This window comes from Podarcis liolepis (genome assembly GCF_965112155.1).
Source record: "Podarcis liolepis genome assembly, chromosome: 12".
NCBI classification, from domain to species: domain Eukaryota; kingdom Metazoa; phylum Chordata; class Lepidosauria; order Squamata; family Lacertidae; genus Podarcis; species Podarcis liolepis.
In genome coordinates this window covers 50,273,008-50,288,931 of record NC_139563.1, presented here as the reverse complement: position 1 = coordinate 50,288,931, position 15,924 = coordinate 50,273,008, and the positions used below count along the sequence as shown (strand labels likewise).

The 15,924-nt window shown below is 44.4% G+C and overlaps 1 protein-coding gene across 2 annotated transcripts in view; it reads right to left on the bottom strand.

Annotated features, from left to right (window-relative positions):
• The window catches only part of ITGA9 (integrin subunit alpha 9), a 242,482-nt gene that overhangs the window by 164,046 nt on the left and 62,512 nt on the right, over positions 1-15,924 (bottom strand). For both annotated transcript variants that reach the window (XM_083467884.1, XM_083467885.1), the window contains exons 12-13: positions 12,404-12,494; positions 11,519-11,564 (exon numbers count right to left, since the gene is read on the bottom strand). In XM_083467884.1, the coding sequence (XP_083324010.1) occupies positions 11,519-11,564; positions 12,404-12,494 (137 nt within the window). The remainder of the gene's footprint in view (positions 1-11,518; positions 11,565-12,403; positions 12,495-15,924) is intronic.

Below are 15,924 nucleotides of genomic sequence, written 5' to 3'. Positions count from 1 at the left end.
CCATTTGCAACACAAGAATAAAACTACAGAGCTACATTGCAGACCGGTTGAAACAATGACTGAGATAATGTACAAACACTCAAAAGCACTATATAAATGCTAACAAGCTTGCACAAAGCTCCTCTGGAATGTCCCTATTCACAAAAGCTTCTCTGTGCCTCTTATTTTGTCTCAGATTGCCCCTATTCTTTTTTTGAAGATATGGCATGATTTACACGCAATAATTGTAGTGTTCTGCTGGGTGCTGTTCTGTATGAAGAACTATCAGTGTGGAGTGTCTCCACAAGTGGTTGCAGCAAACTTGACCTTATAAGTATCCTGACTGTTTGGAAGAAGTCTATTGTGCCGGCATGATTAAATATCTGCAACCATGTATGAGCCTCTTCACACAGCCTCCCATGCAGAATAGTCCCTGCAAAGTTCTGTTTTCTAGATTTCTAGTTTCTGTACTCTAAATACTAACTTGTTTGGTGTTCTCCTTCCTCAACTGCTCAAGCTTTTGCAAAGTCAGAGAAAAGAGCAGGTCGTGCTCCTTCGTACTATGTTTTAGGATTGCATTCTTAGAAGTGGCCCTGTAGAGCCATCAGTCACAGCCACCAAACCAGAGGAAGTAGTCAACAAAACGCAAAAAAGGAGATTGCCCCATAAGAACTGAAACCCCCCAACCTCATAGGCAAAGCTGGAATCAAGTCTTCAAAAGTATGATACAAAATAAGAGCAGTCCAAAATACACAGAATTGTTAACAATTGTATTTCAAGATACACAATATTCATATGAACAGCCTTGGTTAATTTGATTCCTGCCAAGCAACAACTAGATCTGGAAGTCCACAAAATTCAATGAAGACCTAATTTGTTTATGGGAAACAGTCCTCGGGGAAAATGATAGCCCCATTAGTACCCAGACCTTGTAATTATCCAGGGATGAGTTTGACATCATTTGACACCATTGTCCCTCCAGAGCATTTAGCAGTCACCACTGCCATTTGAAAAAATCACATTATGTTTACTAATATTTTCTAATTGTCAGCCCTCTTGGTGGCCTGCTGTGAGGCTGAAAAACAGGACATAAATAAGGTAAATAAATAAAATAACCAGTAGCTCAGATATCCCAGTAGGCATCTTGAGCCTTGTGAGAAAACCATCAAACCAGCTGCCCCAAAACCTCACACTTTTTTTGTACATCAAGATGGTATGAACATCTGTGTCAAGAAATAGCCATGCCTTCGCAAAAGGACTAAATAACAACAATCAAGGTGGGTATCAAAATATAACAGCATCAACTGAGCTCTTCAGAGCAACTTGTTTTGCTGACTTGGAGCTGTCCGTGGTTCTGCCATACCCAGATTTTAACAAACAAACAAACAAATTTTAACTGGGTAATCTTACAAATAACACTCTTTAGACATTTCAAACATAATGTGGCAATTCGGCATTTGCTTAGTACTTGTTGAGGAGCAGCACCAGTGCATATGCTTTGTGCCATCTTTCTGAGCTGCATTTCTGAAACTTGCAAAGATTGCTCTTAAGGCAGTGTACACAATTTAACTGTGTGTGTGTGTTTAAAAAAAAGTCCTTTACCATCCTTAAAATCTCACAAGATTACTTTTAGAAAATGATTGTGTGTGTAAGCTGAAATCAAGATCTCTTTCTTTTAAACAGAGCCAAGATGAGCAGTTTAATGCTGACTGAAATATGTATATTGCCAGAAAAAAGGGGAGGAAATAAATGGAATGAATAGAAACTGTGTGTGTGTGCGCACGCGTGCGCGTGTGTGCGTGTGTACACACACACATACATGTGTGTACACACACATACATGTGTGTACACACACACAAGTAACATGTGTGTGGTGTAAGATCTGTGTAAGGTTTACCAAATGGAATGGAGAATATCTGCCTAACCTAACTTTGACCCAGACTCTGCCTGATCCCTGCTGCCAATAAAACCAGCACCTGCTCCTGAGTCTCTGTGACTGACTGCCACCACCTGCTGCCACCACCTTTCCTTCCTCGTGGTTCCAGCCAATCTGCTGATAACTTCACTCAACACCCAGGAGGCCTAGCCATCCACAACAGGACACAGTCATTTCCTGAAGAACACACGTCCAGTAATCCCCCCCCCCCGTTCCAGGTTAGGACAGAATTGCCAAAAAAGCAATTCTGTATTCATCCGAATACTAGCGACTGGGACACACAAGCAGGGAGAGAACTGCTGCACTTAGGCCCCGCTTGCAGGCATGGGCATGTGGTTGGGTAGGAAGGGAACAGGATACCAGACTAGATGGGTTTCGGTTCTGTTCCAGCAGGCTTCTATTTATGTTCTTCTGCTTATTTTTTCAAAGCCCCTCAAAATACTTGTAGATGCAATGCATGTATGTCAATTTCTCTCATCGCTTGACAACTTGTAGGTGAATGTGTGAACTTGAAAATTTCAAAGCTTGACGCAAAGCGAGTTGACATGAAAGCATTGGTTAATTTATAATGGCTCGTTCAGAAAGTAGTAGTATTCAGAGACTCCATCTCCTCAGAGTATTGCAGAAGAACGATGTCAATCAACATTTGATGATCTCCTTCTACCGGTCAACAATAGAAAGTGTCCTTTCATACTGCATCACGGTGTGGGACGCTAGTTTGACATCATCTGATAGGAAGTGCCTACAGAGGGTGGTGAATACAGCACAAGTTATTATGGGCTGTCCCATGAATCTGCTGGATGAAATAGCGGAAGAACGTTGCCTCAGGAGAGTGAGAAAAATTCTCAGGGATGATTCACACCCTGGCCAGCACTTTCTTGATCTCCTGCCCTCAGGCAGAAGATATAGAAGCATGATTAGTCGCACCAACAGGGTAAAGAACAGCTTCTATCCATGGGCTGTTAGGCTGCTGAATGAAAAGATAACAACAGGGCAACTGACTTTTGGGTTTGATAGGTGTGCGTCAGTAAACGAGGGGAATTAAGACTAAGATGGCTGAGTGGGGGGTGCTCGTGTAATCTCACTGTATACAAGTTGTACAAGTGACTATTATTATTATTATTATTATTAATTTATTTATATCCCGCCCTCCCCCGCCGAAGCCAGGCTCAGAGCAGCTAACAACAGTAAAATGATACAACATTATAAAATCAATTCATTATAAAATCAGTTCAAATCAGATTAATGGCAACCATTGAGCTAGAGTTCTGTGAGGATTGCCAAAGGAGGGGGTCAGGTTGTGCCCTGGCCAAAGGCCTGGCAGAACAGCTCCGTCTTGCAGGCCCTGCGTTAAGATGTCAAGTCCCACACGGCCCTAGTCTCTTGTGACAGAGCGTTCCACCAGATTGGAGCAACAGCCAAAAAAGCCCTGGCTCTGGTCGAGGCCAGCCTAACCTCTCTGTGGCCCGGGACCTCCAAGATGTTTTTGTTTGAAGACCGTAAGGTCCTCCGTGGGACATACCAGGAGAGGCAGTCCCATAGGTACGAGCCCTGTATAGGGCTTTAAAGGTTAAAACCAGCACCTTAAACCTGATCCTGTACTCCACCGGGAGCCAGTGCAGCTGGTATAGCACCGGGTGAATGTGATCTCGCAGCGAGGACCCCATAGGGAGTCTTGCTGAGGCATTCTGCACCCGCTGGAGTTTCTGGGTCAGTCTCAAGGGCAGCCCCAAGTAGAGGAGTTACAATAATCCAGTCTGGAGGTGACCGTCGCATGGATCACAGTGGCTAGGTCAGGGCGAGAGAGATAAGGAGCCAACTGCTTAGCTTGGCGGAGATGAAAAAATGCCGCCTTTGTTATAGCTGCAATCTGCGCCTCCATGGAAAGGGAGGTGTCGAAGACTACACCCAATAAAGTATTTCAAAAAAAATTTCAAAATAGTATCTTTGATAGCAGGGGTGAGGAGCCTCAGACGTAGCGCCCAAATGTGGGGGGGGGGCACTCTGTCTGGCTCCTGCGACCCTCCTCAAGTCACAGTCACACCTCTTTTCCCCAGGCCACACCTTTCAGTAGCCTTGCTTCCCACACTCCTAGAATGGGCTTCCGTGGAACTCTGGCAATGGCTCTTACTTGCCTAGATGGACAGAGAGGGGCATAAGAGAGTGCACAGAAACTAGCCTACCATTTTCCTGCTCACTTTTGCCTCTGGCCTTTGCCCAGCACTGGCCTGTGGCCCTCCGAACAGAAATGCATCCCTTGGACTTACTAAGGTTTCCCATCCCTGTTCAGAGAATCCTTTGCCCAAGTTGTGTAAACAGAAGGGAGAGGTTTGAAATATACTCGGAGTTGAGTGTGGATTTCATGCTCTTTATTCAGCTCATAGTAATGAGGAGGAATGGAAGTTCCCCCAGAATGTCTGCTTTATATACATTATTTACACAATGGACCCACGTGATTGGCTAATTCCGGGATTCACCTGTAGGCCAATCAGGTTGCAGATTCACTTCCACCTGGAGCTGGATTGAGTAATAATAATAATAATAATAATAATTTATTAGTTGTACCCCGCCCATCTGGCTGGGTTTCCCCAGCCACTCTGGGCGGCTTCCATAGAAACCAAAAAACACTAAAATATCATACTTTAAAAACTTCCCTGAACAGGGCTGCCTTAAGATGTCTTCTGAATGTCAGGTAGTTGTTTATCGTTTTGACATCTGATGGGAGGGCGTTCCACAGGGCGGGCGCCACTACTGAGAAGGCCCTCTGCCTGGTTCCCTGTAGCTTTGCTTCTCGCAATGAGGGAACCGCCAGAAGGCCCTCAGCGCTGGATCTCAGTGTCCGGGCAGAACGATGGGGGTGGAGACGCTCCTTCAGGTATACTGGGCCGAGGCCATTTAGGGCTTTAAAGGTCAACACCAGCACTTTGAATTGTGCTCGGAAACATACTGGGAGCCAATGTAGGTCTTTCAAGACCGGTGTTATGTGGTCTCGGCGGCCGCCCCCAGTCACCAGTCTAGCTGCCGCATTCTGGATTAGCTGTAGTTTCCGAGTCACCTTCAAAGGTAGCCCCACATAGAGCGCATTGCAGTGGCTCCTGTGGAGCAATCAGACTGCTGCATTCTGAATCCTATTGTTCTAGGACCAATCAGACTGCTGCCTTATGGATCCTATTCAACTCAGTACATAACAGATTCTTCTACGGTATGGTGAAAAGGAACGGGTTCAGTGAGGCTCACTGCTGCTCTCCCCCCAGGAGATGTCTTTAACATCTGAGAGAGCCATTAAAAAAATAGCCCAAGATGACACAGTGCCTCGGCAAGGGAAGGAGGGAAGACCAGGCAGCTGTTTTTCCTGATGGGGCTTAAAGCCTTTCTGGTTCCTTCCTTCCCTCTCCAGCTCCTCATTCCACCCCCCAGCTCTTTCACAGAGCACCAAGGGAGCCTTGCCTTCCTGTTGGAGGCCAAGCAGTTGACTTGGGATTTGGGGAGAGGTTCTGCCACTTCAGGAAATGGCTGTAGCTCTGCCTTCGTAATCCCAGGGTCCTGCCCCCAGAAGAACCCCCCTTCCTCCTGAAAGGGGGAAAGAACCTGCGGGGGGGGGGGAATCAACCTAGCTGATCTCCCACTGAGTTGTAAGATGCCACAAGCATATTATGCACCCATGGTTGTCTACAGAGACATGCGTGGCTAATTCCTAGCATCATGAACTTAAGACTTACAGGCTTCCTTTGAGAACCAAATGATTGTCTCCTGGCTACCCTCTTGCAAATTATGACCAAAAGCTTTGCATTTCTGCAACACAGGCCTGACTTGTTGCTAGGGCTGTTTCAAGTTGAAAAAGAGTTCAATCATATGGCTTTTATGGCCTTGCACTGGTTTTCTGTGCCACATGACGCTGGGGATTGGTTATGGGATCAAAGAGCCTATTCATGTATTAAGAGCTGCCCAAATTCAGAGTCTGAGCGACAGCTTCATGTTTCCCTAAAACATCCTCAGTCCAGTGACCAGGGATAAAAAATGGCAGAAATTGTTTTGTTTTGTTTGTTTTCTATGCTATCACACCAAATTGTTCTAATGTTTTGCTGATTGATTTTACAAACAATGTATTTAAATTGCTTTATTAGGCTGTGACAACACCCTACAATGAAGGGCAGGGTGCAAAATTTATATATAAACAAATACCATCCAAGCATATCTGCTGCATGCCAATAAAGCCATCTGTGAAATCAGAAAGTTGCAGCCAAGTATGGGAAACATCCGACTTTCCAGAAACTGCTGGACTGCAACTGCCATCATCCCTAGCCATTGGCCATGCTTGCTGCTGCTGATGGGAAATGTAGTCCAGTACCATCTGAAGGGCCAAAAGTTTCCTATATTTGCTCTAAAATAATTTCTGGGAAATACAGTGGACTATTGCACCCAAGTGCAGAAGTGGTCTGCATTACATTAGTTCCTGCAGCAGTTGCCCCATACTTTAATATTTTATTTATTTATTTATTTATTTATTTATACATACCCCACCCATCTGGCTGACTTTCCCCAGCCACTCTGGGTGGCTCCCAACAGAATATTAAAAACACGATAAAACATCAAACATTACAAACTTCCCTAAACAGGGTTGCCTTCAGATACCTTCCTTGCCTTTAAAGATTTCTAGAAAAGACAATTATCAATTTTCACAAGGTTATTGTTCCAAGCCTGAAGTTCCTGCAGAAGAATCTTATTCTTAACCAAGAGCCATAATACTGGTTCCTCCGATAGTAAACACAGAATCAAAACCAAAATGTGGCCGCGATGAAGCAAGGGGAAGGGATTAGCATATTTGTGGGAACCTTGAGGTTTCCAAAAGGGCAGTTTGGTATTTTAAAAAGTGCCTAAGAGGGTGAAAAACTGTCCGTTGCATCCTCAGTAACTACGGAATGATGAGTGCCAGCTGGAAAAGGCGGCCAGTTATCTCTCCTCCTTGGAAATGGCGGGCAGGACCCTGAACAGGGGAGGCAGATCCATTAAGTCAGGGGGTCAGCAAACTTTTTCAGTCCACTGTCCCTCAGACATTGTGGGGGGCCGGACTATATTTGGGGGGGGATGATGCAAGAGCACCACGAGCCCCATTGGCTGCTTACCTGTGTCTTGCGAGCGGCAGGGGCTGGCGGCAGCAGCGGCAAAGGGACGATGAGCAGTGCACTAAAGGGCTCTAGAGAGGGGCTGCTTTAAATGGCGGCCGCTCGAGCGCTGCTGCTGCTGCTGGCACCAACAAAGCCCAGTCCTCTTCCTCCTCTAGGCAGGGCAGGGAGAAGCCAGGAGGAGGGAGGGAGGAGGCGGTGCTGCCATGTGAGGGAGAGGGAAGGAGAGGGAAAGAATGTGTGTGCCGGCGATCCACGCGGCAGTTCCCGGACGGTCCGTGGGCTGGATCCAGAAGGCGATTGGGCCTGATCCTGCCGCGGACCTTAGTTTGCGGACCCATGCATTAAGGCCAACCTGTCTGCCTTCAGTCAGATCGTGCCTGCCTGCCATCTTACTTAAAATAAGTCAGAGAAGGCTCGGCCTGTCATTGCCTCTGGCTCCACCAACTGTTGGGTCTCCTGCCCTACCAGTCCAAATGGGCATCAGTCACCTTTTAGGAGGAAGAATACACTGCAGCATTTTGTTGCAGATTCCACTTGTGGCTTTCTTATTGCCTGGCTTGACACGTGTTAACCATTATTGTAACTGGTCAGCAGCTTGACACCTGCTACAACATTATGAGAGGGGCTAGTTCTCTCAAGCCAGTGTTCGTTTCATCTAGCCAGTGTAATACCACAACACCAGAACCGCAGAAGGCATGCATCCATAACTTATTGCTGTGCAATAATGATAAAGTGCACAATTTAGAGCAACTTATTGAATTCTCTAAAACCCTCCCCAAACCATATGCAGTGTGGTTCTGTGACGTGCCCTTTTGTCTGCAGACAGGGAATGGAACAATTATTTTTCTTCGGCTGCTTATTGACCCATATAAAGGTAAAGGTAAAGGGACCCCTGACCATTAGGTCCAGCCATGACTGACTCTGGGGTTGTGGCGCTCATCTCACTTTAGTGGCTGAGGGAGCTGGCGTACAGCTTCTGGGTCCTGTGGCCAGCATGACTAAGCCGCTTCTGGCGAACCAGAGCAGCACACGGAAACGCTGTTTACCTTCCCACCAGAGCGGTACCTATTTATCTACTTGCACTTCGTGCTTTCAAACTGCTAGGTTGGCAGGAGCAGGGACCGAGCAACAGGAGCTCACCACGTCGCCGGGATTCAAACCGCCAACCTACTGATCGGCAAGCCCTAGGCTCTGTGGTTTAACCCACAGCGCCACCCACGTCCCTATTGACCCATATACTAAGCACAATAAACTGCCCATGGTTTACCAGGGTGATAGTTGCTCACATCAATCTGGAATAATAATAATAATAATAATAATAATAATAATAATAATAATAATTGTACCATCCATCTGCTGCCTGGGTATAAATGAGTATGTGCATCCTTTGAGAGTCCCCATCAATCCCCCCAAATCAAAGCAGCTTCACCAAAAGCTTTTAATATCACTTGGCAGAATGTGTGCTGCTTTTGGCAAAGAAACTTTGCAGAACTTTTTTTTTGGGGGGGGGAGTGTGGGCTGGGGAAGAGGCAGAGGCCGACTTGCAACTTTACCCTAATCTTAATCCAAACAACAAATGCAGCACACTCCCTGACAGCCGGTAGCTGCAACTCATCAGCCACACCACATGTGTCGCTTGTAATGCACAGATCTCTAAAGAAATAAACAGAGGCTGTTGTGGTGGGTGGATACTGGTTGATGCGGGAACCTGCAAAGCCTACCAGATCTGCCCTTCACAGAAATGCAGTAAGACACCGAGAAATGGATACAGCAGCATAGATGCCTATAAAGTTAAGGTTTTTGTTACTTCTGTTTTTTCCTTAGAGCAGCAGTACATGGAGATCCACGTTGCTTGCGTTTTATGAACTTATCATGGCGCATCAAGGTGGCAATGCTTATGTTCCCCCGCCCGAATGTTGCAACACAATCTTGGTACAGTGGTACCTTGGTTTAAGAACAGCTTAGTTTATGAACAATTTGGATTAAGAACGCTGCAAACCCAGAAGTAGGTGTTTTGGTTTGTGAACTTTGCCTTGGAAGCAGAACATGCTGAGTGTGTTCCATTTGTAAATTGAGTCCCCTGCTGCTATGGGAAAGCACGCTTTGGTTTAAGAATGGACTTCTGGAACGGATTAAGTTAGTAAACCAAGGTACCACTGTATATGGGAAATATCCAGGAAATGCAAGTGTCCTTTCCCATAATGTACTCTCCCAAGCACAACACAGGAAGCCAATTGTGCAGACTAGTTGCCCTTGTTGGAACCATCTTCATCATCTGCGTTAGCTACATGCACTGGCAGGTAAAGAAGGGCAGTGCTGAAGCAGAATCGGGTAGCAGGTGATGCTGGAGACCCGACTGGAGAGCCACTGCCACTCAAGAGCTGCCAGTGCTTGGGCTAGACAGACCAAAGGTCCAATTGCTTGTACAAGGCAGCTTCACAGGTTCTGCTCAAGAAGGCATGGAGAGAGAAAGGCAGGGCTGTCTCACAACACAATGAAACACACAACTGGAAAAATATACTAGCACTCTCCATGCCCTATAATACCAGAGAGAGAGAGAGAGAGAGAGAGAGAGAGAGAGAGAGAGAGAGAGAAGGAGGAGAGGAAGAGGGAAAGAGAGAAACAACTCTTAGCTACCTCCATGGCCATGAAAGGAATTAGCTGGAGGAGGAATGTGGTGGAGCAGAGCAACAATTCAGGTGTAAAAGGCCCTTTTCCAGCACTTTGGAAAATACAGTTGTTAGCCAGTGATGCTTCTCGTGGGAAGCACACAAGAAGAGCATGGTAGAGACAGCCACTCCTTGTTTCTTTTCTCCAGCATCTGCCGAAACAGAGGTATCCTACCCCAGAATATGGAGGTTCAATTTTAGCTATTGTGGCTAGGCAAGGAGAGGAAATGGGAAACTGCCTTGAAATATTGTTCATGGCGCAGCTATATAGCAGAAACCATTTCTACGTGCCTCCAAAAACATGACATCTGTTTGCAATAGAAAGGTATCCAAAAAACGGGAAACCGTAAAACAAGTACAAAGGGGTGCCTAATTGAACGAAGGATGCCCATAATTGTGTTTGTTCTAAGTTGCCTTCTGATTGGTGCCGATACACTAATGAGCGGCCCTATAAAACAGCAAAAGAAAAACCCAGAGCTTCTCATTTTTCCACCATTTATTATCAGACTTCTTTGTTCGTTTCATGGGCATGTTACTCCAGCTGTTTCCTCTAATCAGATCATCTACACACCACCTCTCTCTCTCAAGCCTTTTGAGCAGATCACAGTCACAAAACAAAACACCATTGCTATCTTCCCTAATTTTGCAGTCACAAACTAGCAATTTAACTAAACAATATCATACGATTGCCCAAACAGTTGCACATGCATCTCCTGTTGCTCTGTCTCAAGGCAAATCTAAAAAAATGTAGTATAAACACCAACAATTGGGAAACACTGGCCTGCGAGCGCTCCAGTTGGAGAACAGCCTTTACCAAAGGTGTCATGGGCTTTGAAGACACTCGAACTCAGGGCGCAAGAGAGAAACATGCTAAGAGGAAGGCACGCTTGGCAAATCCACCGTCATCAACTCCCTCCCAGAAACCAATGTCCCCACTATGGAAGGACGTGTGGATCCAGAATTGGCCTCCACAGTCACTTAGGGACTCATTGTTAAAACCGTGTTTATGGAAGGCAATCTTACTCGGCTACGAGTGATCACAAAAAGAAGAACCTGCTATGCTCCTTCAACACTTTGCCACTATTTATTGACAACTGCTGACTTTGCTGCATCTAAGTGAACAACACCTACAATTCTGACTATCGTTCATTCAATTCTACGATGCTCTTTAGGAGCTCAAATAAATCAGTACTATGGTGCTCCGAGAGCTTAAACAAATCAATGAAAGAGCATTAGCTGTACTCAGTGGCGTAGCATGGGTTGTCAGCACCCGGGGCAAGGCAAGTAATTTGCGCCCCCTAACCCGTGGATTTGTGCCCCCTAACCCTAACCCCCAGATGTTGCGCCCGGTGCGGCCGGGCCCCCTGCACCCCCCACGCTACGCCACTGGCTGTACTGATTCTCTGTCAGCCAGAGGTGTAAACAAGGGGAGCTATGACCGTGTATGAAATGTAGCAATGTAGCATATATGATCCAATGCTCAACAGTACAGCGCTGCTTCAACTGGAGTGATCATGAAAAGAACAGTTTAACACCATTTGTAGCTGCTGTGCATACAGTGTTGTTGGCGTACAAACACTTGAGCATACTGTAGAAATATTAACCTGCAGTTGCTGCTATTAGTGCTTGGCTGTTTTGCTAACTGGTATAAATACTCTTTATAGCCAATGTCTAGAAAGTAAAAATGGTTGCACATGCAAGACTCAGTGGCAATTTCTTCCCAAAATAACTTGGAAGAGGAACAGCAAGAAACTGCAAGATGCACAGAGATTAACCTTATTAAAGGGAAAGTGGTAAATTGACCTTACCTTAGAAGAATCACATTGTTTGACATAAAGGCTCCTATCGTCACATCTGAAAATAAGAGAAAACGTTTAGAGAAATTTGCACAGGTGCCCAGCATCCACATCCAAAACATACTATAGTTGTTAAAAACAAATCTCTCCCCTCTTGCAATGTAATATTCTCAGTTAATATATTCTTCCATTAATATCTTGCATACCATAACATGCATCTCAGCTTGGTCCACACGTCCAAAAGAAACAGACATAATCAAGGTACCCAGATTCACCACAGCAAGCCGAGTTGCCTGACCACCATCCAATTATCAACTTGCAGTTATCTACTGCTTTCCCCCAAAACTGGTCATTGACAGTTGCCCTTGGGCTAATCTGAGACCAATTTCATGGTTTGTGAAGGTATCATAGTCGTTGGTCTTTTTCATTTCACATTAGTTGAGATTTATAGTCCTCTTCCTAAAAAGTTGCGTGATCAGGGGGAAAAGGATTATTTACTGCTGCTCAGATCTGTTCCAAAGAAAATAATTCAGTCCAACTACAAATAAATAAATAAATAAATAAATAAATAAATACTCTGAAACATGTGGACATTTTTTTTAAAAAAGAAGAAAACAAAAGGGAATTGGGTATATACACAAAATTGGTCCTTCCTTCCTGCCTGCCTTCCTTTTTCCTTTTATTTCCCAACTTTCCTCCAAGCTACTCAAGATGGTATACATCTCCATATTATATCACAACAATCCTGTGAGGTAAGTTAGGCTTAGTCAGTGATATGTACATTCTCCCCTTCATTTTTTTCTATTTCTACGATCTTTTCATTCGTATTATCCATTCTTCCATTCCATTTCATCTGTTTGTTTGTATTCTTCTTCTTTACCAGTATTACAAACCTACCTGGATAGCCATTTCCATCCATGTCAACTCCTCCAGAAATGGACTGGCCAAACATCTGTAACATTGGGCTTACTCTCCTCCCAGGTATCCTCTGCAATAGACAACACAGAACTGGAATCAATGGAACCAGGAAAATCATAGCACCGAAGTTGCTTACAATCCGTTGGATTCAATGGCAAATCTCAATAGTTTTCATGGAATTGGAATGCATGAGCTGGGAACCACACGTCCATTCAGGTCTCACTGTTAACAGAGGGAAATAAAATAAAAAGGGACATGCAAGGTTTTCCAGCTCTTCTGAATTGTCACACACTGGATCTAATTCACCGACATTACACCTCCTCTGTTCGGGGCTATTTTGTTTGAGGCAACATGTAAGCAATGGCACTGGGTTATTTGCAAGAAAAAGAGGCTCTATCTACATGCTCCTTAGCACATTGTTCATTCTTCTGAACCGCCTGTGTGAGAATTCACCACTATCTGCCCCCAAAAGTATAATATGTGATTCTACTAGTGACTCTCTCAGTCAGTTTCAACAGAGTAATATTGATTCCTGCTTTGAGTGTGTGATTTGTGAGATCTCTTAATAAGATTTCAACTCAAAGCAAGGTCTCCAATCCCTAACAGCACTATTGGTCCAATACCCATAAGGCAGTTGTCGACTGACCCTCTGCTGGCCCATTTAACAGATGGATGGGTTCATAGAGCCCTTAGCACAGACCATGCAGAAAAACGTTGTAAAATACTGAACACGACACCTCCATTTTGGAGAAGGGGGTGCAATTATTGTCCTGCACTTTCAGTTTAGTGCTAAAGCATCAATCTGGTTGGATGCAAAGCTCCTAGGTGGACATGCTCTTAATGGATTAGAAAAAGAAATACAATGGGTGGTAATACTGACCAACTGTCAGCTGGGAAATTAATAGAAAACAACGAATATCTAAAGCTTAAAGGAAAGGAAAGCACTCTAAAACTTCTTCTCTTAAAAAAGCAATGAAGAAAACTTTCCCACTCTTGGACCTGATAACACTAAAGCAACTGAAAGCAGCTGAACTCCTCAAATTACATTTACACAAGAGAATGTGGCTAGGTTTTTGCGGGGGGTCCCTGTTAGGGTGGCAAACCAGGGCTACACATATCCCAGAGACATCTGCAGGCTATTAGGGTATAAAGATTGCAGTATAATGCTACACAGCTTTGAGAACTGCAGACAGAACCAAAGGCCCTGAAACCTAGCCTGATAATATTTATCTAGCATACACATTTATCTGCAAACCAATTAAAAGTGCTTCATCTGCATCCAAATCTCGCTGCAGCAGAGGTAAAAATCAGGCATTCAAAATGAAATGGGAGGGGTAGGAGTATCTCACTGTAAACAAATGATCCTTTCTTCTAACATAGATTGTATACGTGTGTGTATGTTTTTTAATACACAGCATCTGGATGGTTCAGAGTTCCAGTAATGGGACACAAAGCCTTTCACCCCAGGGTTATTGGTTCAAATAGAGGCCAGGTAGACAGACACTACAAATTAAACATATGAAACAGCTTGATGGATTTGTAGCCAAATGACCTTCAGCCCTCTTCCTGAGGACAAGGCACAGCACTAAAACATGGCAGAGAGAGAGAGAGAGAGAGAGAGAGAGAGAGAGAGAGAGAGAGACTGAACACAAGGAAAAGTAATGGAAATTAGCTGGCAAGAGCACACCCTGAAGAAGATCGCAAAAGCTGAAGACTAATCTGCTCAGAGACAGCAGTGTCAACTGCACTGTTTTCTATGATTAAGCTGTCTCCTTCTGAAATGCCTATATTACCTCAAATATGTAAAAATTAAGAAATAACATCTAGCCGTCCAAATCTGGACATCCTCAACCAAAATGCCATTTTGCATTTCAGTCTTGTTCAGTAATCTCCCATCATTTCAGTGTGCAGAGAAGAGTCATTCACATGCCACAAATTACTTATAAAAATTATCATAAAAAGGATTTCGTTTGCATTTTCTTTATTAAAAAGTTAATGCGTACTTTTTAAAAAGTCAGCAAACAGCAGAACTAATCACTCACAGCCTGCTCTAAGCATCTCAAATGCAACCACTGAAACTCTGACTTAGCATCCTGTACGAGCTCCCGCCCAGCAACAAAACAAAATATTTAGACCAGAACTTTAAAACAGCTGAAAGTTGAAAAACAGGCCTGATTTCTTTTTGTCTTTGAAAAAGCAAAAACTTGCCACTATCCAGATTAGAACAAAAAGCTCAGCCTGCGATCTACTGATGTATTTGTACTAAAGTGTCCAAAATCATTGCAGGAGGTAGGACTGACAAAATCTTTGAAATACTGCACACCAGGCACATCCAACAGATAGATGGACGTCTGTGGTAGATCACTGCCTCCCCCAAAAGAAGCTCAACAACTTTGGCTCCCCTAAAAAATAGCTCAATATTTTTGCCCTGCACCCCCAAAAAACTCCCTAAAAAAAGCTTAGCAACAACTTTGATCTGAATGCCTAAAAAATAGGCCTTCCTCCTCCCCACGAAAGCTCAACAACTTTGACTTGAACCCCCAAAAAGGGAGTAGATCACTGCCAGTTTTTAACTCTGTAAGTAGATTGCGGTCTCTTGGGAGTTGACCACCCAACAAATTCCACGGATTGACTTCACTGAAGTCAATAGAAGGTGCCTGGCACTTGTTCGTTTTTATTTAAAAAACAACAACACAATTTTCTTAAGAATATTAGAAAAAGCCTGATGTTAAGCAGCTTGCAGATTAGGTGCATTTGAAGAAGCATTTATATTTTTCTTATTGGAATACAGTCCCACAAACACTCTAAGGGGAAACATCCTTCCTGATTTTGTTCTGCTGTTTAGGCAGCAAAACCCAAAGCTGTCCTCCTGATCCCTGAGAAAGCTTTTCTAAGAGCACGTCTACAACTGTAACCTTAATGAATTTTAAAACCTGCACAATTGCCCTGGCTAACAACCAAGGAAGAGGGAAATATAGTTCATCCAAGGGTCCAGAGAGCTCTAACAAAGCATCCTTATCACCAAAACAAAACACTACCAAGGAGCATTGGGGGGGGGGGGACCCATTACATTAACTAGTTTCAAGCCAACTGAAATTTGTGCTGGATACATTCCCTGAACCTAAACCTTTGATATAGACTAATTCCCCGCAATGTATTACAGCCCCACATTATATAGTTGTTGTCTATCCAGTGGCTGATCACCAAAGAATTGATGCTTTTGAATTATGGTGTTGGAGGAGACTCTTGAGAGTCCCATGGACTGCAAGAAGATCCAACCTCTCCATTCTGAAGGAAATCAGCCCTGAGTGCTCACTGGAAGGACAGATCCTGAAGCTGAGACTCCAATACTTTGGCCACCTCATGAGAAGAGAAGACTCCCTGGAAAAGACCCTGATGTTGGGAAAGATGGAGGGCACAAGGAGAAGGGGCGACAGAGGAAGAGATGGTTGGACAGTGTTCTCAAAGATACAAACATGAGTTTGACCAAACTGTGGGAG